This window comes from Hemitrygon akajei, chromosome 5 (assembly GCF_048418815.1).
Source record: "Hemitrygon akajei chromosome 5, sHemAka1.3, whole genome shotgun sequence".
NCBI lineage: Eukaryota > Metazoa > Chordata > Chondrichthyes > Myliobatiformes > Dasyatidae > Hemitrygon > Hemitrygon akajei.
Genome location: NC_133128.1, coordinates 116,215,330 through 116,238,187, shown reverse-complemented (window position 1 = coordinate 116,238,187; position 22,858 = coordinate 116,215,330). Strand labels below are relative to the sequence as shown.

The following is a 22,858-nucleotide window of genomic DNA, read 5'->3' as shown; positions in this document are numbered from 1 at the left end:
GCAGATGGAAGTTGAAACTTCATAAGACACTAGCCAGTCCACACTTTGTCAACAGGTTTCTCAGAAAGGAGTGTTGTCATTGGAGAGAGTCCAGAGGAGGTTCACGAGGATTACTCTGGGAACAAAGGGGTTAATATATGAGGAGCGTTTGGCAGCTATGGGCCTGTACTCACTGGAATTTAGAAGAATGCGTAGGGATCTCATTGAAACCTAGCAAATGTTGAAAGGACTAGATAGGGTGGATGTGGAGAGCATGTTTCCCATGGTGGGGGTATCCAGAACTAGAGAACACAGCCTTAAAATTGAGGGGTGGTCCTTTTAGAACAGAGGTAAAGAGAAACTTTTTAGCCAGAGAGTCTTCTTCTTTGGCTGTCCATCGATTTCAGTGTTGACTGTGCTGAGAGTTTAGTCTCTGCAGGCACGTTTATGGGCCACAAGACCAGCACTGGATCAGCACTGTCTCCCACATCAGTTGCATTTGTGATTTGACTGGTCTAGCACTGAATGTCTGCCTTCATGACCTGCTTCCACACCATCCAGAAACTCCTCTTCCAACATGCCTTACACAGTAATAAGACAGACGGTGTCGTGCCCCCACCATACAATCTCTCTGGGCTTCCGAATCTGATGCTAAGTGGTACACTGGAGTGTAACAGACTTAGCGGAAAAGGAAGCTGCCCCGCAGTGACAACTAACTAGTCTAGTGATGCCATCCGTTGACCTGCACTCCGGTTCCTCCGCATGCCACCAAGGCAGCTGTACCATTGACCCTTTTGGATTCATCTGCCACAGACACCACCAGATGCCCTGCTGCTGGCATCCTCGTAGGGTGCAGCCTTGGCTTGAAGAGGCATAACCTACAAAGTAGCAAAGGCATGCTTACCTCCTTCACTTAGCTAGCCATGATCCTACTACTAGATCTAGTCTAGTAGTATACCGATGGAATATCACCTTCACGGCTAGGTTAGACCTGCCAGAGAATGAATCTCCGCCGTACTTCACTGATGTTTGGCCAGTGTCACTCCTACGCCACGGTAGGATTTTGTAGGAGAGTAGTGAATCTGTGGAATGCTCTGCCACAGACTGTGGAAGCCAAGTCCGTGGGTATATTTAAAACGGATATTGATAGTTTCCTGATCGGTCAGGGCATCAAAGGATATGGCGAGAAGGCAGATGTATGGGGTAGAGTGGGATCGGGATTAGCCATGATGGAACAGACTCGATGGGCTGAATGGCCTAATTCTGCTCCTATGTCTTATGGTTCAAATACTAGACATTCAAGGAATTTGGATGTTTCAGGCATTTAACCTCTTACACAAGACTGGGGAATATTGAGGATTAGAATTGGTTTATTATTGTCATATGTACTGAGATACAGTGAAGATCTTGTCTTGCAGACTGTTTATATAGATCCGATCATTACACAGAGCATTACCTCATTACATTGAGGTAGAACAAGGTAGAACAATAATAGGGTGTAGAATAAAGTATTACAGAGAAGGTGCAGTGCAGGCAGACAAGAAGGTGCAAGGTCTTAATGAGGTAGATTCTGAGGTGAAGACTCCATCTTAATGCTGTAACAGCAGAGTAGAAGATGTCCTTGAACCTGGTGGTACGTATTTTCAGGCTTTTGTATCTTTTGCTTGATGGGAGGGTGGAGAATGTCCACGGTGGGTGGGGTCTTTGATGATGTTGGTTGCTTTACTGAGGCAGTGAAGAGTGTAGACTGAGTTCATGGAGGGGAGGCTGGAGTCTGTGATGTGCTGAGCTGTGTCCACAACTCCCTGCAGTTATTGTACCAAGCTGTGATACATTTGGATAGGATGCTTTATATGGTGCATTGATAAAAATTGGTGAGGGTCGATGGGGACATGCTGAGTTTCTTCGGTCTCCTGATGAAGTTGAGCTTTCTTGGCCACAGAGCCTCATCTCCAGCACTTAGTGTGGGGGAAGTTCCCCATCTGGAGTGTGAGCCTGTCACCAAACAGGCCTGGCCACCAATCCTGGGCCACTGGCTTCCAACTACTCCACTGGGCTAGGCCTGGATTTTGACGCTTTCAGTCTGCATCTTGTGGGGCAGGTTGGGGTTTCGGCCGGTTGTGTTGGGAGCAGAGGAGGCTGAGTGGGAACCGATGGGAGTAGATGTTGCTCAGGTAGATAGTCGGAGACTTTTCTGGACTTGCAGGTATCCAAAACTGGGTTTTAGAGGGAAACCAAGGAAAGATGTTTTCACTCCAGGATGCATTCCCTGATGTGATGGTGGAAGCAAGACAAAGTCTCTGGAGGTGATCTGGAAGAAGATGATGTGAGTTTTTTGAGATCAGATGTTTTTTTCCCCTGTCAGGCACTTAAAAGCCTTTGCATTTCTCTTCCTCAGAGAGGAGTGGAAGCAGACTCATTAAATATTTTTAAGACAGATGGAGATAGATTCTTGATTGGCCTGGGTATAAACAGGTTACAGAGGGTGCTCGATAATGCACTGAGTTAAAGCCAGATCACCATGGTCTTGTTGAATGATGAATCAGGGCTCGAGAGATCAAATAATCCAGTCTTTCAGAGATATGACCAATGGTGGGGTGGGATGTGACCTCCACAGTTGAGAACTAGGGGGATAGTCTGAAAGAAAGGGATTAAATGGCTTTCAATCCCATAACAGTTGTTTGCTTCATGGGACACATGACAAGTTTATAGCTGGTGCAATACTTTAGAAATGTGGGTAGTGGGTGGAGGGCTGGTAGTATTATTTAATGAATTTAGCAATACAGCACGGTAACAGGTTCTTCCAGTCTGACGAGCCCACACTGCCAAATTACACCCAGGTGACCAATTGACCTACTACTCTGTATGTCTTTGGAGTGTAGGAGGAAAGCGGAGTGCCCAGAAGAAACACACGCGGTCATGGACACACTCCTCACAGACAGCAGTGGGAATTGAACCCAGGTTGCTGGTGCTGGAATAGCATTAAGCTAACTTTGTACTTTGTACTAACGCTGTACTTTCTCAGGAAGCTGAAGAGGTTTGGCTTGTCAGCAAACACTCATAACATGCTTATATATGATGTAATCAGAATGGGATTTGTATACAGCTTGTTTGCAGTGTGTTAATGAGAAGATCACCCCATATTTAATTAGCGATTGATGGATAAATACCAAATTAATTTATTTTATTTATTTAGAGATACAAAATGGGTCAGGCCCTTTTGAGCCAACAAGCCAGCACTCCACCTATTTAACCCTGGACTGATCATAGGACGATTTACAATGACAATTAACCTACTAACTGGTATGTCAATGGATTATGAGAAGAAACTGGAGCACTCGGAAGAAGCCCATGGACACACGGGAAGTTAAAACATTCTTACAGAGGACGCTGGAATTGAACTCTGAGTGACAAAACCTTTGACATCCATGATGGTGGCGTAGTGGTTAGCATGACATTGCTCCAACTTAGGGCATTGGAGTTTGGAGTTCAACTCGCCTGTAAGGAGTTTGTACATTCTCGCCACGACCGAGTGGGTTTCCTCCCACAGCTGTACCAGTTAGAAGGTTAATTGTTCATTGTACAGTATCCTGTGATTAGTGTTAAATAGGTGGGTTGCTGGACAGTGAGGCTCATTGGGTTGGAAGGGCCTGTTCTGTGCTGTATCTCTGAAAAAATAAATTCACAGCACAGGAACAGATCTCTGACACATGATGACCACACTGGGATACTGGAGAGAGCTCTGTGCCTCTTGTACAGTGGTTATTTGAACTATCTGAGGGCTCAGAGTGAGTTCAGTTCACTCTCTGATCGAACAGTGGAAATATCCAGCAGGAAGTTCTTTGTACTGATTGGGAGTCTCAAAGTCATCTGCACAAGTCCATGCAATGAAAAACTTTCTTACAGGAGCATCACAGGCACATGGCATTAGAAACTAGAGCCAAGCAGCAGAGTACAGCACAATGTTGTGCCAACACTTTAACCTACTCCAAGATTAATCTAACCCTTCCTTACATAGTCCTTCAATTTTCATTCATCCATGTGCCTATCTAAGAGCCTCTTAAATATCCCTAATGTATCTGCCTCTACCATCATCCCTGGCAGAGCGTTCCACGCACACACCAATCTCTGGGTTAAATAAACCCCTACCTCTAACATTCTTACTATAATTTCCTCCAAACACATTTATGACCCCTCATTTTAACCATTTGAAGCCTGGGATAAAGTCTCTGGCTGTCCACTTAGTCTGTGACTCCTACCATCTTGGACACCTTTATCAAGTCACCTCTCATCCTCCTTCACTCCCAAGAGAAAAGCCTTATCCTGCTCAACCTATCAAATTCAAGCAGCATTTTGGTAAATTTCCTCTGCGCCCTCTAAAAATTCCACATCACAAGAAACACATTAAACAAAAATTATATTAAAAAGAACGTAATTAGAACAGAATAAAACAAAGTCTATTTTAGTGCAAAGTGGTCAGAGTGAGGTAGTGATTAGGTTTCAAGGCCGAATGGCTAAAGGGAAGTAGCTGTCCTGAACCTGGTGATGTGGCTTCCGTACCTCCTGCCCGATGGTAGCAGTGAGAAGATGGCCTGGGCTGGATGGTAGAGGTCTTTGATGATGGATGTTGCCTTCAGATCATAAGACATAGGAGCAGAATTAAGACATTCAGCCTATTAAGTCTGTTCAGCCATTCCATCACAGCTGATTTATTATCGCTCTCAATCCCACTCTCCTGCCCTCTCTTCATAACCTTTGAGGTCCTTACTAATTAAGAACTTCTCCAGATCTACTCAATAGTTCCATTTAATATCAGAGAATGTATACAATATACAACCTGAAATTCTTGTTCTTTGCAAATGTCCACAAAAACAGAAGAGTGCTCCAAAGTGTGAGTGATAATAAAATCTTTAGAACCCCAAATCCCCTCCATTAACTCCTTCCACACACAACCAGTAGCAAGGCAATGCCCCCTTCCCCCGATTCCTCTAAACTCTAATAAGTACAAGCCAAGAGTCATCAACTGCTCCTCATACATTCACCCGTTCCAACGTCAGCATATCTTTTCTTAGATAAGGGGCCCAAGACTGCTCACAAGAAGTACAATCTGATCAGTGCCTTAAAAAGCCCCAGCAGGACATCCTTCCGTTTATATTCTAGTCCTCTCGAAATGAATGCTAACATTGCATTTGCCTTCTTGAGGCAACGCCTCCTGTAGATAGGCAGGGAGGGATGTGACCTCCAGTGTGAGGAGTTGAGAATCAGGGGCAGAGTCAGAGTAAGAGATTGGCTGTTTATGACTGGGGTGGGGAGAAATTACTTCACTTAGAGGGTGGTAAATCTTTGGAATTCTCCACCCTGAATAATGAGAGCAGGTTGTCCTCAGTCGACTTCTGGATATGTGGGAAGTCAAGAAGAATAGAGTGAGTGAAAAAAATGGCAGTGAGGACCATAAGACATGGGAGCAGGATTGGGTATTCGGCTTATCAGGTTTGCAATTTCATCATGGGTGATTTAATATTGCTCTCAACCCTTTTTCCTGCCTTCTTCATGTAACCTTTGACACCCTGACTAATCCAGAGCCAATCACCCTCCGCTTTAAATATACTCGATGTCTTGGCCTTCATTAACAGCTGTTGGTGGCAACAAATTCCACAGATCCACCACCTTCTGGCCAAAGAAATTCCTCCTCATCTCTGTTCTAAAGGGATATCCTTCTATTCTGATGTTGTGCCCTCTGGTCCCAGATTCCCCCCACCCCCCACAGGAAACATCCTCTTCAAGGCAAGACACAGTTTTGCTGAATGTTGAAACAGGCTTGTGGATGACAAGGTCACAGAATAGAAGGGGGGGGGGTATCTCCGGGTTTCGGGAGGCAAGGATAGGTGAAAGGGCGTGGTGTGATCAAGGTTTGGTCACCAGGAGTGGCACAGTAGCATAGTGGTTAACATTATGCTTTACAGCAATCACCAGTTGGGGTTCAATTCCTGCCACTGTCTATAAGGAGTTTGTTCATTCTCCCCTTGACCACATGGATTTCCTCCCACATTCCAAAGATGTGTGGGTTAGAGTTAGTAAGTTGTGACACTTGCAGGCTGCCCTCAGCATATCCTCAGACATTGTTGGTCATTGATACAAAAGTGATGCATTCACCGTATGGTTCTACGTACGTGTGGACATGGAAACTAAGCTTTAAATCTTCTTTAAGCTGTGTGAGGAAGCAAAGTTGAGCTCAGTACCAAGGCAGTGACCTGCTGACGGAGTCTATGTGTTGTCATTGTGCCAGGAGCTGCGGTGGAAGGTACTGGTGAAGGGGAAGAGGATTGGGGGCCTGGAGAGCGCTGTCAACGGCCTGGGTCAGCAGCAGTGCGCTGCAGAGGTGACAGACGAAGACGAGGCGGTCGAGGTGGAGGACGAGACCGTGAAGAATGAAGTGAAGCAGAAAGGGAAGGTAAAAGTTATGAGGGAAGTGGGGCCAGGGGCATGCTGGGATATGTCATATAATGCCTGCCGCTCACTGCTGAGGGTGGGGGGGGAAGGGCACACAGCATGGAGACAAGCCCTTCAACTCATCTGGCCCATGCAAACCCAAGCTGACCCACCTAAACTGGTCCCATTTTCTTGCATTTGGCCCTTTCCTCTCTAAACCTTTCCATTACATGTACCTGCCCACCTGACTTTTAAAAGTTGCTATTGTACCTGCCTCTACCACTTCCACAAAGTTTGTTCCACAACGACACCACCCATTGTGTAAATAAAAGTCCCTCAGGTTCCTATTAAGTTACTCTTCCCACCTTAAACCTGTTCCGTCTAGTTCTTGATTCACCAACCCTGGGAAAAAGACTGTGTGCATTCACCCTCTCTACATCCCTCATGATTTTGCAAACCTCTCCAAGATCAAGTCATAAAGCTTAAGACAATTGAGAAGAATTAGGCTATTCAGCCCATACAGTCTGCTCTGCCATTCCACCATGTCTGATATATCATCCCTCTCAACCCCATTCTCCCGTCTTCTGCCCATAACCTTTGATGTTCTTATTTACTAATCAAGAACCTACCAATCTCCGCTTTAAATATACCCAGTGACTTGGCCTCCACAACCATTTATGGCAATGAATTCCACACCACCCTCTGGCTAAAGAAATTCCTCCTCACCTCTTTTCTAAATGGATGTCCTTGTAATCTTAGGATGTGCCTTCTGGTCCTAGACTCTCCATGTTCTTGATTAATAAAGGCATTAGTTATGGGAAAAGGCAGGAGAATGGGGTTGAGAAGGAAAATACATATGCCGTGATGGAATAGTGGAACTACCCAGTTTGGCTGCTATGCCTTATGGTCGAATGGACAGGGAATGGATCTGTTGGGTTCAAGGTCCTGTTTCCAAACTGTATGACTGTAAGATAAAGACAACATGATCCAACTGAGTGGCTGGTTGGCCTCAGTCTGTACCAAGCAATATCCAGCTTGGCTACAGGAAGGTGTTTGTTCATCTACAGAGCCATTGCTTCAGACCATGGTCTGTGCTGCTCCCTGCAGCACCTCCAACACTTTAGCAACCCTGCAGTGACATATGGTTGTGGAGTTTATTGTTTTGTGGCAGCAGTATAGTCCAAGACCTATGTTGAAGTTTATTGTAATCCAACCAAATACTGCCAAAGAAAACAATGTTCCTGCAGACCAACCTGGGGTCCACAGAGCCCTCAGTCCGTGGCTGAGAATCCCTGCTGCAGCCCAACGTGCACAAAATGGTGCAGATAACTCACACACACATGGAAGCGTGGTCGTTGTTGATGAAGCCAGCCACTGTGGTGCCATCAGCGAACGTGATGATTTGCTTGGAACTCGATCTAGTAGTACAGCCATGCATCAGTGGCATGAACATCTCGGGGGAGCGCCAGTGCTCAGCGTGATGGAGCTCGAGATGTTTCTGCCAACGAGGACTGACTGTGGCCTTTCTGTCGAGAAGTCCAAGATCCAGTTATAGAGAGAGGTGCTGAGACCCAACGAAGACAGTTTACCCACCAGTTTCTGAGGGATGATCATATTAAACCCTGTGCTGAAGTTGATAAACAGCTTTCTGGTGTATGAGACACCATTTTCCAGGTGGGACAGGACGGAGTGGAGGGCAGAGGCTATGGAATCATCAGTGGACCGATTTGAACAATAAGTGAATTAGAAAGGGTCCAGTTTAGCAGGAAGATGGGATTTACTGTGATCCATAACCAGCCGCTTAAAGCACTTCATTATTGTTGAGGTCAGAGCCACTACACGGTAGTCATTAAGACAGATTACTCGGATAACTGAGATGATGATGGCTGTCTTGATGTTGAAGATATCTGTTGGAACCCGTTAACTGGGCTACACATTACTATAAATTATAAATAAATAAATAGACAGATAAATATTGCAGAAGAGGAATAGTGAGGTAGTAATCACGGACCGTTCAGAAATCCGATGGCAGAGGGGAAGAAGCTGCACCTAAAACGTTGAATGTGTGTGATATATTAACAAAAAGGAGTCATGTCTATCATCCATCCTTAATGACTGATACCTGCATTTTGAGGCACCGCCTCTTGAAGATGCCCTCGATGGTGGGGAGGGTGTGCCTGTGATGGAGCTGACATTCCTTTGTAGGGTGTTGCCCCTAGCAATCCTGTGCGGAGGAGCCTCCATTCCAGACAGTATTACAACCAGTCAGAATGCTCTCTGTCATACATCTATAGAAATCTGCAAGAGCCTTTGGTGATATTCTGAATACCTTCAACTCCTAATGAAATATAGGTGCAGGCATGCCTTTTTCATGATCGCATCTATGTTCTGGTCCCAGGATAGATCCTCTGAAACATTGATGCCCAAGAACTTGTAGCTGCTCGTCCTTTCCACTGCTGATCCCTCACTGAGGACTGGTGTGTTTTTCTGACTCCCCCTTCCTAAAGTCCACAATTAGTTCCTTAGTCTTGCTGATGTTGAGTTTGAGGTCATTGTTGAGACACTATAATATTTAATTCATACAACCTGTTAATAATATGATAAAGTATACAATTGATATAATGATAGTTATAGAGTTCTATGGTATAGAAGCAAGCACTTTGGCCCATCTCGTCCATGCTGAAATATTATTCTGTCTAGTCCAATCGACCTACACCAAGACTGTAGCCCTCCATACCCTTCCCACTATGTACTTAACCAAGCTTTTCCCAAGTGTTGCAATCAAACCTACAGCCACCACTTCCGCTGGCAGCTCATTCCACTCTCTCACCACCCTGTGAGTGAAGAGGTTCCACTTAAAACATTTCCCCATTCACCCGTAACCCATTACTTCAAGTTCTCGTCTCACCCAACCTCAGTGGAAAAAACCTGCTTGCACTTACCCTATCTATACCCCTCAAAATTTTGTATTCCTTAATACAAAATTCAGAATCAGTATCAGGCTTATTATCACCAGCATGTGTTGTGAAATTTGTTAACTTAGACAGACAGGCATACTTTATTGATCCCGGGAGAAATTGGGTTTTGTTACAGTCGCACCAACCAAGAACAGTGTAGAAATATAGCAACATAAAACCATAAATAATTAAATAATAATAAGTTAATCATGCCAAGTGGAAATTAGTCCAGGACCAGCCTATTGGCTCAGGGTGTTTGACAGCAGCAGGACAACAATAATATAGAAAGAAAAAACAAATAAGTAAATCAATTAAAGTACATGTATGTAAGTTTAAAAAGCGTGATTAAAAATAGTGCAAAACAGAAATAATATATTTTTTAAAAAGTGAGGTAGTGTTCATGGTTCAATATCCATTTAGGAATCTGATGGCAGAGGGGAAGAAGCTGTTCCTGAATCGCCCAGTGTGTGCCTTCAGGCTTCTGTACCTCCTACCTGATGGTAACTGTGAGAAAAGGGCATGCCCTGGGTGCTGGGAGTCTTTAATAATGGACGTCGCCTTTCTGAGGCATGGCTCCTTAAAGATGTCTTGGGTACTATGGAGGCTAGTACACAAGATGAAGCTGACTAATTATACAACTTTCTGTAGATTCTTTCAGTCCTGTGCAGTAGCCCCCCCACCCCGCCATACCAGACAGTGATGCAGCCTGTCAGAATGCTCTCCACGGTACATCTAAAGAAGTTTTTGAGTGTTTTAGGTGACAAATCAAATCTCTTCAAACTCCTAATGAGATTTAAGCTTGCCTTCTTTATAGCTGCATTGATACTTTGGGACCAAGTTAGATCCTGAGAGATATTGACACCCAGGAAATTGAAATTGCTCACTCTCTCCACTTCTGATCCCTCTGTGAGGACTGGTGTGTGTTCCCTTGTCTTACCCTTCCTGAAATCCACAATCAACTCTTTTGTCTTACTGATATTGAGTGTAAGGTTGTTGCTTTGATGCCACTCAACTAGCTGGTATATCTTGCTCCTGTACGCCCCCTCATCTCCATCTGAAATCCTACCAACAACGGTTGTATCATCAGCAAATTTATAGATGGCATTTGAGCTATGCCAAGCCACACAGTCATGGGTACATAGAGAGTAGAGCAGTGGTCTAAGCACACAGCCCTGAGGTGCACCAGTGTTGATCGTCAGCAAAGAGGAGGGGATATCGTCACCCACCCACACAGATACTGGTCTTTCGGTTAGGAAGTTGAGGATCCTGTTGCAGAGGGAGGTACAGAGGCCCAGGTTCTGTAGTTTAGCAATCAGGACTGTGGAAGTGATGGTGTTAAACGCTGAGTTATAGTCAACGAACAGCATCTTGACATAGGTGTTTGCATTGTCCAGGTGATCTATGACTGTGTGAAGACCCATTGAGATTGCATCTGCCATTGACCGAAATGTACATCTACAGTATGTGTATGTAAATAAATACATACTGAACATGTGCACACATAGATACATATGTTATTAATTATATACATATAATCATTATATTAATTTTACTTTATATTACCTGTTTAAATTATATGGATAATGATAACATTAACTGTGTATCCATCATTACAGCAACTCTGCAGCTTGTTCCCAGAGAGCCAAGTGTATCATTCACCCAGTCTCTGTGTTATCCCAGCAAACGTGCAGCCTAGCTGCGTTTCAATGGCACCGTGTTCCTCCCTCGTACCCTGCACCCAATCATGTCTCTCTCTGCTCTACCTGTTTCCCAAGGACTCCAAGCAGCATTTGGCCAGGGAGCTGTCTGACTGTGTCGTCTACTGCAAGAGCGTCCACTTCCACAGCTTCAAGCATGCCCGCACACACAACAAGTTCTACGAGATCTCCTCCTTCACCGAGTTCAAGGCCAGGAAACAGATCCGGGAGTCCGGTGAGAAACTGGCTTGGGTCTAATCCAGGGGTTGGTGTGTTTATGTATAGAATAACAGATCCCTGGGGGTTACTGGCTGGGGTCTAATCCAGGGGTTGGTGTGTTTATGTATAGAATTACAGATCCCTGGGGGTTACTGGCTGGGGTCTAATCCAGGGGTTGGTGTGTTTATGTATAGAATAACAGATCCTCAGGGGTGGGTGACAGGCTGGAGTCTAATTCAGGAGTCAGAGGGGTTTACGTAATAACATCCTCAGGGGTGGGTGACAGGCTGGAGTCTAATCCAGGGGTCAGAGGGGTTTACATAATAGAAACATAGAAAATAGGTGCAGGAGTAGGCCATTCAGCCCTTCGAGCCTGCACCGCCATTCAGTATGATCATGGCTGATCATCTAACTCAGAACCCTATACCTGCTTTCTCTCCATACCCCTTGATCCCTTTAGCCACAAGGGCCATATCTAACTCCCTCTTAAATATAGCCAATGAACCGGTCTCAACTGTTTCCTGAATTCCACAGATTTCCACAGATTCACAGATTCCACAGAATTCCACAGATTCACCACTCTCTGTGTGAAGAAGTTTTTCATCATCTCGGTCCTAAAAGGCTTCCCCTTTATCCTTAAACTGTGACCCCTCGTTCTGGACTTCCCCAACATCGGAAACAATCTTCCTGCATCTAGCCTGTCCAATCCCTTTAGAATTTTATACGTTTCAATAAGATCCCCCCTCAATCTTCTAAATTCCAGTGAGTATAAGCCTAGTCGATCCAGTCTTTCTTCATATGAAAGTCCTGCCATGCCAGGAATCAATCTGGTGAACCTTCTCTGTACTCCCTCTATGGTAAGAATGTCTTTCCTCAGATTAGGGGACCCAAACTGCACACAATATTCTGGGTGCGGTCTCACCAAGGCCTTGTACAACTGCAGTAGAACCTCCCTGTTCCTGTACTCAAATCCTCTTGCTATGAATGCCAACATACCATTTGCCTTTTTCACCGCCTGCTGTACCTGCATGCCCACCTTCAATGACTGGTGTACAATGACACCCAGGTCTCGTTGCACCTCCCCTTTTCCTAATCGGCCACCGTTCAGATAATAATCTGTTTTCCTGTTCTTGCAACCAAAGGTGATAACCTCACATTTATCCACATTAAATTGCATCTGCCATGAATTTGCCCAGTCACCTAACCTATCCAAGTCACCCTGCATCCTCTTAGCATCCTCCTCACAGCTAACACCGCCGCCCAGCTTCGTGTCATCCGCAAACTTGGAGATGCTGCATTTAATTCCCTCGTCTAAATCATTAATATATATTGTAAACAACTAGGGTCCCAGCACTGAGCCTTACGGTACTCCACTAGTCACTGTCTGCCAATCTGAAAAGGTCCCGTTTATTCCCACTCTTTGCTTCCTGTCTGCCAACCAATTCTCTATCCACATCAATACCATACCCCCAATACCGTGTGCTTTAAGTTTGCACACTAATCTCCTGTGTGGGACCTTGTCAATAACAGATCCTCAGGGGTGGGTGACAGGCTGGAGTCTAATCCAGGAGTTCAAGGGGCTGGGATGTATTGCGATTTTGGGATTAATGTACTGCAGGATGATTCTGCCTCTTATTCTTCTACCTGTGTGACTCTGAGGTGGGATGATTTGACCTCAGCACCCTCGGGTGGGGGTACAACTCATGACTGCTGTGTTGTGTCTGCAGCCAACGAATTTGTCCGACACAATGCTCACCAGCTGTCCCGGGTTTATCCCAGCGGCTTCCGAACCGACTCGTCCAACTTCAACCCACAGGAGATGTGGAACGCCGGGTGCCAAATCGGTAACTACCTGCCAGTGGGGCCGGTGACCATGTCGGCTTCCGCAAATAAAACAAAGCGAGGCGTTTGAATGTTTAATGAAACCCGTCACACATTTTATCGAACCCCAAATCCTCAATGCAAAAGCGCGCTAAACCGCCTTACGTAATTACGTCATCGCGTCAGACCAGCCTTTTAAGGCGAAATCCCAATTCAGTATCGGTGGTTGTGAATTCACTAACACTGGCGTTGTGAGTCTGTTCGGAGCTCAGGGCCCAGGTCCCTTGTTCCATGGGTGGAGGAACCGCAGGGGCCCCTGGCCTGTCCACAGGCACGTTGAGATTCTCACGGCCATATTGTGACGCCAGGGGCGTGGTAGCAGAATCCTCCAAATCTTGGTGGACCGGTTTAAGGTGAGCTACCGAAATACATTCAGGTTTACCTCTCTTATCTATGATAAAAGTCTTTTTCCCCGTTCCAAAACGCAGAATGGGTTAACATAAGGGGGCCTAAGGGGATGTTGGTGTGCGTCATGGTGCAGGAAAACAAACAAGGCAGATTATAGGTCAACAGGAACCCAAAAGTGCTGTGTGCCACGATGGGAGGTAGGAATTGGTGCAAAGGAATTGAATTTACTTTGGAGAGTTGAACGCTGTTGAGAGGCTGCCTGGTCATGGCATCAGGAATAAAATCACCCTGCACTTGTAATGGCTGCCCATATACGGTACCAACTCAGCCATGGAAGACTGCAGATCCTCTTTTGGAGCAGTTCTGAGCCTCAGCAGGACCCACAGTAGACTATCATGCCTACACTCATCGGTTAGGGAAGCCCTCAGAGCAGCCTTTAAGGAGCGGTGAAACCGCTCACTCAGGCCATTGGACTGCAGGTGATACGCCATGTTGTGATGTAGCCTAACGCCTAGGCTCTGGTACATCACAGCCCAGATGCCTGAAATGAATTGGGGACTGCGGACAGAGTTATTATCAGATGGGGTATCAAACCAAGCAACCCAGGTGCTGATTAACACCCAAACCCTGTCTGCAGCCGTTCTCAATGATGGAGCAATGACCTCTGGCCACCTGGTAGAACAGTCCACCTTGGTAGGAAAGTGCGTGAAACCGCGGGAGGGAGGAAGAGGACCAACAAGGTCCACATTCACATGATCAACTCATCACTCAGGGACCTCAAAAGGTGCCAGTGGCACCTGAACATGACGTTTAATTTTTTTCGCATTAGCACTCCACGCAAGCTGCAGTCCTATCACGCACGTCCTTTCTAAGGGGGTGCCACACAAACTTCAGTGCAACCAGTTTCTGTGAGACCTTCTGTCCCAGATGCAAGAGGCCATGTGTGGAGTTGAAAACAGTCCATCTCCAGTTTTCGGGCACGATGGGGTGAGGGTGACGGGTTGAGACATTGCACGAGAGAAACTCCAGCCTCCTTGAACTTAATGTCAGCTGACCACAGGCCTGTGACTTGTTCGGTCAGCCTGGACCTCTGGGTCAGTATTTTGGTCGGCTACCGTGCCAGCATAGTCAATCCCTATGTGTACGGCCTCAATGACTGGCAGTGGCATGATTTTCCCTCGTGATGTGTTGTATGTCAGTTGTGAACTCTGATATGAAGGCCAATTGGCATTGCTGCCATGCAGACCATGGTCTGATATTTTGGCCATCGCATGCATGAGGGGTTTGTGGTCAACGAACGCTGTGAAACGCCGACACTCTAGAAGAAAATGGAAGTGGTAGACAGCCAGATACGGCCGTACTTCCTTTCCGAGAGACAGAGCAGCAACTGAAAAGCCCGAGTGGCTGTCACACGCCTCCGATCGATAGTTAGTGCACAACACCCACAGAATGGTCCGAAGTAACGGCTATGAGTGCATTGGGGAGCGGGTGCTGAACCCCTGGATTAGACACCAGCCAGTTATTCTATATATAAACCCTGGTTTAGACCCCGTCTGTAACCCACTCCCGGGGATCTGTCAAACTTCCAGAGTCCATCAGCCATTCGAAAGTCTGTGCTGCATTTTTCAGTCCAATTGGCATGCACAGAAGCTCAAAAAGGCCAAACGTGGGTTATCACAGCAGTTTTGGGAATATCTTCTGAGCACACAGGTAGCCCCTAATTGCCTTTGGAAAGAATTAACCTTACGGTTAAATTTACCAAAAAGACTTGCGTGTGTGGGACCAGGTAACGATAGGGGGTGGTGACCTTGTTAAGGCTTTGGTAATCACCACATGGGTGGCCACCACCTTCGGACTAAGGGACCATATAGAAGGGGTGAGGCCCAGGGGCTGTTCGACTGGTGTACAATGCTGAGTCTTTCCCTGTTGGCAAACTCAGACTTCTGCCAGTTTCTCTGGGTCGAGCACCAGTGTGCTGCTTGACTCCATGTTTTGTGACTGTGGTGGAGAATGCGGGCTTGGTGAGGTCTGGGAATTCACCCAGCAGTCGAGTAAACTCACATGCAGTGGTACATCTGCCTGACAGAACCATTGTGGGGAACTTACTGGGGGAGCAGGGTAACGACAAGCCGGCAATTTTTAAGATCGACTGTGGGCACACAGGAAAAGAGGTCGAGCCACTTTAGCCAGGATGAAGTTCCATGTGCAGCATTGCCCAGTGAAGCAGAGTGTCACGCATTGTTCCGTGTAGGTCTGGATCTTGCTACCGTTGGCCTCCAGCGAGGTTTGTCGCTCTTTGCCTTCTCATCAATAGGCAATGCTGACAGCACACTCACTTGAGCACCCGTGTCACCCAGGAAACGTCGCCCTGAAAGGGTGTCCGTAATGAACAGTCGATGCCCCTGGCAGCTGGACCCCACAGTGTTCACAGACCGTGACTCTGATGCCCCGATGCGCTGGCACTGTGGAAGCTGCAAGGTGTTCTGCACTTCCTAGCAGTGAGCGCGGTAAAAAACACATGCCCGGCGTTGTCTGCTTCGCAGGCTCGGGCGACATTATCATGGGGTCCTTATTGTGTTTGCGTTCGGACGGGTGTTCGAGCAGACTCACCACTCTCACAGTTGTGGAGTTGCTGAGCGACGCTACCACGTAGTAGAACATGGTGTTCTCAGAGGTGATTTCTCAGCAGAGCGAATTGGGCCTCAGTTTGTATGAACCAAATGACGGAATTTTGCTCCTAAAACTCCGGGAGTTTCAAAGCGACTGCATTGGCCGACATGTTCAATAACTCTGGAATTGTCCTAGAACATCGGGGTCACCAATGTAGATTTTCGCAAATAAAACGCAGTGAGGTGTTTTATGTTTAATGGAACTTGTAACACATTTTATTGAACGCCAAAACCTAAATGCAAAAGCGTGCTAAAAATCCTAACTTAACAACCTCATCACACCCAACCAGCCTCTTGAAGTGAAACCCCAACTCAATGTCGGTGGTTGTGAATTATGTACATTTCCCCCAATTACATTACCCGCACAACCCCGGCCATCATGGGGTCACGGTCGGGTCAAGGTGACAGTCAGGGTCACAGCAATTGTGGTCACAAGCATGGTTGAGGTCAAGGTAGGATCACATCAAGATTGTGGGGATGGTAGGGGTCACAGAGGGGCTGTGGCCAGGGCCACTGGGTGTCAGGGTTGATGTCATTCTGATGTTCAGAATCACAACGGTTAGGGTCTTCATTCCAGTAGGGGTCATTATTGGGTTTACAGTTATGGTAGGGTCACGGTGATGGTCAGAGGTCATGGGAATGATAATGGTCACATGATGACATCAGGTTCACATGGTAAGGGCAGTGACAGTCAGAGGTCACGGTGATAAGGTCACAGTGATGTTAATGGTGGGGTTCATGGTGAGGGTGGGGTTGGGGTGATGGTGAGGCTGGGGTCGGGGTTGGAGTTACAGTGACAGGTTCACGGTTGGGGTTACAGTGACAGGTTCACGGTTGGGGTTACAGTGACAGGTTCACGGTTGGAGTTACAGTGACAGGTTCACGGTTGGGGTTACAGTGACAGGTTCACGGTTGGGGTTACAGTGACAGGTTCACGGTTGGAGTTACAGTGACAGGTTCACGGTTGGGGTTACAGTGACAGGGTCACGGTTGGGGTTACAGTGACAGGTTCACGGTTGGGGTTACAGTGACAGGTTCACGGTTGGGGTTACAGTGACAGGTTCACGGTTGGAGTTACAGTGACAGGTTCACGGTTGGGGTTACAGTGACAGGTTCACGGTTGGGGTTACAGTGACAGGTTCACGGTTGGAGTTACAGTGACAGGTTCACGGTTGGGGTTACAGTGACAGGTTCACGGTTGGAGTTACAGTGACAGGTTCACGGTTGGAGTTACAGTGACAGGGTCACGGTTGGGGTTACAGTGACAGGTTCACGGTTGGGGTTACAGTGACAGGTTCACGGTTGGGGTTACAGTGACAGGTTCACGGTTGGGGTTACAGTGACAGGTTCACGGTTGGAGTTACAGTGACAGGTTCACGGTTGGGGTTACAGTGACAGGTTCACGGTTGGAGTTACAGTGACAGGTTCACGGTTGGGGTTACAGTGACAGGTTCACGGTTGGGGTTACAGTGACAGGTTCACGGTTGGAGTTACAGTGACAGGTTCACGGTTGGGGTTACAGTGACAGGTTCACGGTTGGGGTTACAGTGACAGGGTCACGGTTGGGGTTACAGTGACAGGTTCACGGTTGGGGTTACAGTGACAGGGTCACGGTTGGGGTTACAGTGACAGGTTCACGGTTGGGGTTACAGTGACAGGTTCACGGTTGGGGTTACATTGACAGGTTCACGGTTGGGGTTACAGTGACAGGTTCACGGTTGGGGTTACAGTGACAGGTTCACGGTTGGAGTTACAGTGACAGGTTCACGGTTGGAGTTACAGTGACAGGGTCACGGTTGGGGTTACAGTGACAGGTTCACGGTTGGGGTTACAGTGACAGGGTCACGGTTGGGGTTACAGTGACAGGTTCACGGTTGGGGTTACAGTGACAGGTTCACGGTTGGAGTTACAGTGACAGGGTCACGGTTGGGGTTACAGTGACAGGTTCACGGTTGGGGTTACAGTGACAGGTTCACGGTTGGGGTTACAGTGACAGGGTCACGGTTGGGGTTACAGTGACAGGTTCACGGTTGGGGTTACAGTGACAGGGTCACGGTTGGGGTTACAGTGACAGGGTCACGGTTGGGGTTACAGTGACAGGTTCACGGTTGGAGTTACAGTGACAGGTTCACGGTTGGGGTTACAGTGACAGGTTCACGGTTGGGGTTACAGTGACAGGGTCACGGTTGGAGTTACAGTGACAGGTTCACGGTTGGGGTTACAGTGACAGGTTCACGGTTGGGGTTACAGTGACAGGTTCACGGTTGGAGTTACAGTGACAGGTTCACGGTTGGAGTTACAGTGACAGGTTCACGGTTGGAGTTACAGTGACAGGTTCACGGTTGGAGTTACAGTGACAGGTTCACGGTTGGGGTTACAGTGACAGGTTCACGGTTGGAGTTACAGTGACAGGTTCACGGTTGGAGTTACAGTGACAGGTTCACGGTTGGGGTTACAGTGACAGGTTCACGGTTGGGGTTACAGTGACAGGTTCACGGTTGGAGTTACAGTGACAGGTTCACGGTTGGGGTTACAGTGACAGGTTCACGGTTGGGGTTACAGTGACAGGTTCACGGTTGGGGTTACAGTGACAGGTTCACGGTTGGAGTTACAGTGACAGGGTCACGGTTGGGGTTACAGTGACAGGTTCACGGTTGGAGTTACAGTGACAGGTTCACGGTTGGGGTTACAGTGACAGGGTCACGGTTGGGGTTACAGTGACAGGGTCACGGTTGGGGTTACAGTGACAGGTTCACGGTTGGGGTTACAGTGACAGGGTCACGGTTGGGGTTACAGTGACAGGTTCACGGTTGGAGTTACAGTGACAGGTTCACGGTTGGGGTTACAGTGACAGGGTCACGGTTGGGGTTACAGTGACAGGTTCACGGTTGGGGTTACAGTGACAGGTTCACGGTTGGAGTTACAGTGACAGGGTCACGGTTGGGGTTACAGTGACAGGTTCACGGTTGGGGTTACAGTGACAGGTTCACAGTTGGAGTTACAGTGACAGGTTCACGGTTGGGGTTACAGTGACAGGTTCACGGTTGGAGTTACAGTGACAGGTTCACGGTTGGAGTTACAGTGACAGGTTCACGGTTGGGGTTACAGTGACAGGGTCACGGTTGGGGTTACAGTGACAGGTTCACGGTTGGGGTTACAGTGACAGGTTCACGGTTGGAGTTACAGTGACAGGGTCACGGTTGGAGTTACAGTGACAGGTTCACGGTTGGGGTTACAGTGACAGGTTCACGGTTGGGGTTACAGTGACAGGGTCACGGTTGGGGTTACAGTGACAGGTTCACGGTTGGGGTTACAGTGACAGGTTCACGGTTGGAGTTACAGTGACAGGTTCACGGTTGGGGTTACAGTGACAGGTTCACGGTTGGAGTTACAGTGACAGGTTCACGGTTGGAGTTACAGTGACAGGTTCACGGTTGGGGTTACAGTGACAGGTTCACGGTTGGGGTTACAGTGACAGGTTCACGGTTGGGGTTACAGTGACAGGTTCACGGTTGGAGTTACAGTGACAGGTTCACGGTTGGGGTTATGCTGAAGGTGTGGGTGACGGTCTGCGATGGGCATTCCTCTACCCCGCCCCTCGACTGACCCTCTTCCTCTCTCCTGTCGAGTTGCTTTGAACTTCCAGTCAGCGGGGGAGGAGATGGATCTTAACGACGGCCTCTTCACCACCAACGGCCACTGCGGCTACGTGCTGAAGCCAGCCTTCCTGAGGTCAACGGACTCCACCTTCGACCCCGAGCATCCCAAGGAATCTGCTGGGTACCGACCCGTGAACCTCACCATCCAGGTGACCAACCACCCTGAGCTTGTCGGCAGGACCTGCGGGATGTGGGGGGCACTCTGTAACCGTGATAGGCGTCACAGCTACCCCTACACCTCCTCCCAAACACTGCTTCCCGATGAAACAACACCTCACCTGTGAGTCTGCTGGGGTCATGTATTATGTCCACTGCTCCCGTTGTAGCCTTCTCTACATCGATGAGACCCAACACAGATTGGGGGAACTGCTTTGGTCTGTTGGCCACAAAAGACCTATAGCACTTCCTCTGGCAGCTCGTTCCACTGCCTTCAGTGTGGGAAACATTGCCCTCAGGTTCCTTTTAACCCCCTCTCACCTGAGTCCTGTGCCCTCTAGGTTTACAGTCCCCTACCCTGGGGAAAAGACTGTGACCATTCACCTTATCTGTGCTTTTAGTTACCATTTATTTTAAAAACCTGTGTAAGGTCACCCCTTGGTCTCATTCCCAGCCTGTCCGGTCTCTCCTGATAGCTCAAGTCCTCCTGTCCGAGTGAATTCTTTCTGCAGCCTCTCCAGCTGGCCACATCCTTTCCGTGGCTGGCCGACCGGAATTCTCACAATGTTCCACAAGACCATCGGACACGGGAGCAGAATTGGGGTATTCGGCCCATCGAGTTTAGTCTGCCCCACCATTCCATCATGGCTGATTTATTATCCCTCTCAACTCCATTCTCCTGCCTTCTCCCCATTACCTTCCACACCCTTACCAATCAACCTCCACTTTAAATATGCCCCCACAGCCGCTTGTGGCAATGAACGCCACAGGTTCACTACCCTCTATCTAAAGAATTCCTCCTCATCTCCGTTCTAAAGGGAGATCCTCGTATTCTGAGGCCGTGCCCTCTGGTCCTAGATGCTCCCACTTTTGGAAACCACCTCCCCACATCCACTCTAACTAGGCCTTTCAATATTTGATATGTTTCAATGAGATTCCCCCCTCATTCCTCTAAACTCCAATGAGTACAGCCCAGGATGATCAAATGCTCCTCGTTGGTTAACCCTTTCATTCCTGGGAAAATTTTCGTGAAATCCTTTGTGCTATCTCCAATGCCAGTGCATCGTCCTTTATCCTTTCTCTGTGGCTAGATCTGCATACGATAGACACTGCACCAGTGTGGTACACTCCGTCCCTCCTTTTCTCTGCATGTCAAGTCCTACCCCCTCTCTCTCTCTCTCTCTCTCGTTCAGGTGATCAGCGGACAGCAGTTACCAAAAGTGGCCAACAGTAAGCAGGGATCGATCGTGGACCCTCTGGTCAGGGTAGAGGTACATGGAGTACCTATGGACAATGCGAAACAAGAAACCAAGTACATCGACAATAACGGTACGTGCTCCCCTCCGACTCCATTGCCGCCACCCACACCTGGAGCCTCCCTGTGCTTGAACGGTCTCAGGGAGGGTGATTGAGCTTGGGTTTGAAGTCGAACCAGGGTCAAAGGTCCAACTTTAAGGCAAGAGTGCAAGATCAATGGTAGGATTAATGGCTGTGTGGAGGAATAGGGGGATCTCGGGATTCACGTCCACAGATCGCTCAAAGTTGCCTTGCAAGTTGACAGGGTGGTTAAGAAGGCTTATGCTGTTGGCCTTCATTAGTCCGGGGATTTAATTCAAGCAGCAATATGATGTTGCTGCTCTATAGAACCCAAGTTAGACAACAGTTGGAATATTGTGTTCAGTTCTGGTCACCTCATTATAGGAAGGATGTGGAAGCTTTAGAGAGGGTGCACAGGAGATTTACTGGCATGCTTCCTGGATTAGACAGCATGAAGATAGCTGAGTGAGTTTGGGCTTTTCTCTTTGGAGCGAAGGCCGATGAGCAGTGACTTGTTAGAGGCATACAAGATGATCAGAAGCACTGATAGAGTCAGAGACTTTTCCCTAGTGTGGAAATGGTTAATAGAGGAGGACATAACTTTACTGTGATTGGTGTGAAGTATAGATAGATAGATAGATAGATAGATACTTTATTCATCCCCATGGGGAAATTCAACATTTTTTCCAATGTCCCATACACTTGATATCAGAGGTACAGAAGGTTGTCACAGAAAGTGGGGGAGGGGGCAGTGGTGGTGGTAGAGGGAGATTCATTAAGGACATTTAAGAGACTCCCAGGATTAAATGCAGTGTGAAGCTTCTTGCACACCGTCCTATCACATACCCCTGAGTTAGACACAGACTGAAGCTCCCTCCACACCATTCCATCATTCACTCCCAGGGTAGACACAGAGTGAAGCTCCCTCTACACCATCCCATCACACACTCCCAGGGTTAGACACAGAGTGAAGCTCCCTCCACACCGTCCATCACACACTCCCAGGGTCAGACACAGAGTGAAACTCCCTCTACACCATCCCATCACACACTCCCAGGGTCAGACACAGAGTGAAGCTCCCTCTACACTGTCCCATCACACACTCCCAGGGTCAGACACAGAGTGAAACTCCCTCCACACTGTCCCATCACACACTCCCAGGGTCAGACACAGAGTGAAGCTCCCTCTACACTGTCTCATCACACACTCCCAGGGTCAGACACAGAGTGAAGCTCCTTCCACACTGTCCCTTCACACACATGCTCCCCTCTTCACGGTCTCATCACAGACTCCCAGGGCAGGGACAGTATAGAGTAATATTTGCTTCCTCAGTTGGCTCAAATCTATCCCAAAGATTAGCAGTGATAGCCAATCAAAACAGAGCATTATGTGTAATTGTAAATAGGTACCAACAGGTGGCACTTTCCTGGCACTGAGTCACTAAAATGCTCCCTCTGGTGACCGAAACCTGAAATTACAGCCTGAATTTACAAAGCTGCAGATGCTGCATACGTGAAACAAAACCAGACAATGCCAGAAACACTCAG

The 22,858-nt window shown here is 47.7% G+C and overlaps 1 protein-coding gene across 1 annotated transcript in view; it reads left to right on the top strand.

The window, feature by feature from the left end:
* The window catches only part of plcd4b (phospholipase C, delta 4b), a 58,190-nt gene that overhangs the window by 31,311 nt on the left and 4,021 nt on the right, over positions 1-22,858 (top strand). Inside the window, exons 10-14 of the mRNA XM_073046265.1 lie at positions 6,266-6,430; positions 11,141-11,297; positions 13,009-13,125; positions 19,809-19,987; positions 21,188-21,323. Of these exons, the coding sequence (XP_072902366.1) occupies positions 6,266-6,430; positions 11,141-11,297; positions 13,009-13,125; positions 19,809-19,987; positions 21,188-21,323 (754 nt within the window). The remainder of the gene's footprint in view (positions 1-6,265; positions 6,431-11,140; positions 11,298-13,008; positions 13,126-19,808; positions 19,988-21,187; positions 21,324-22,858) is intronic.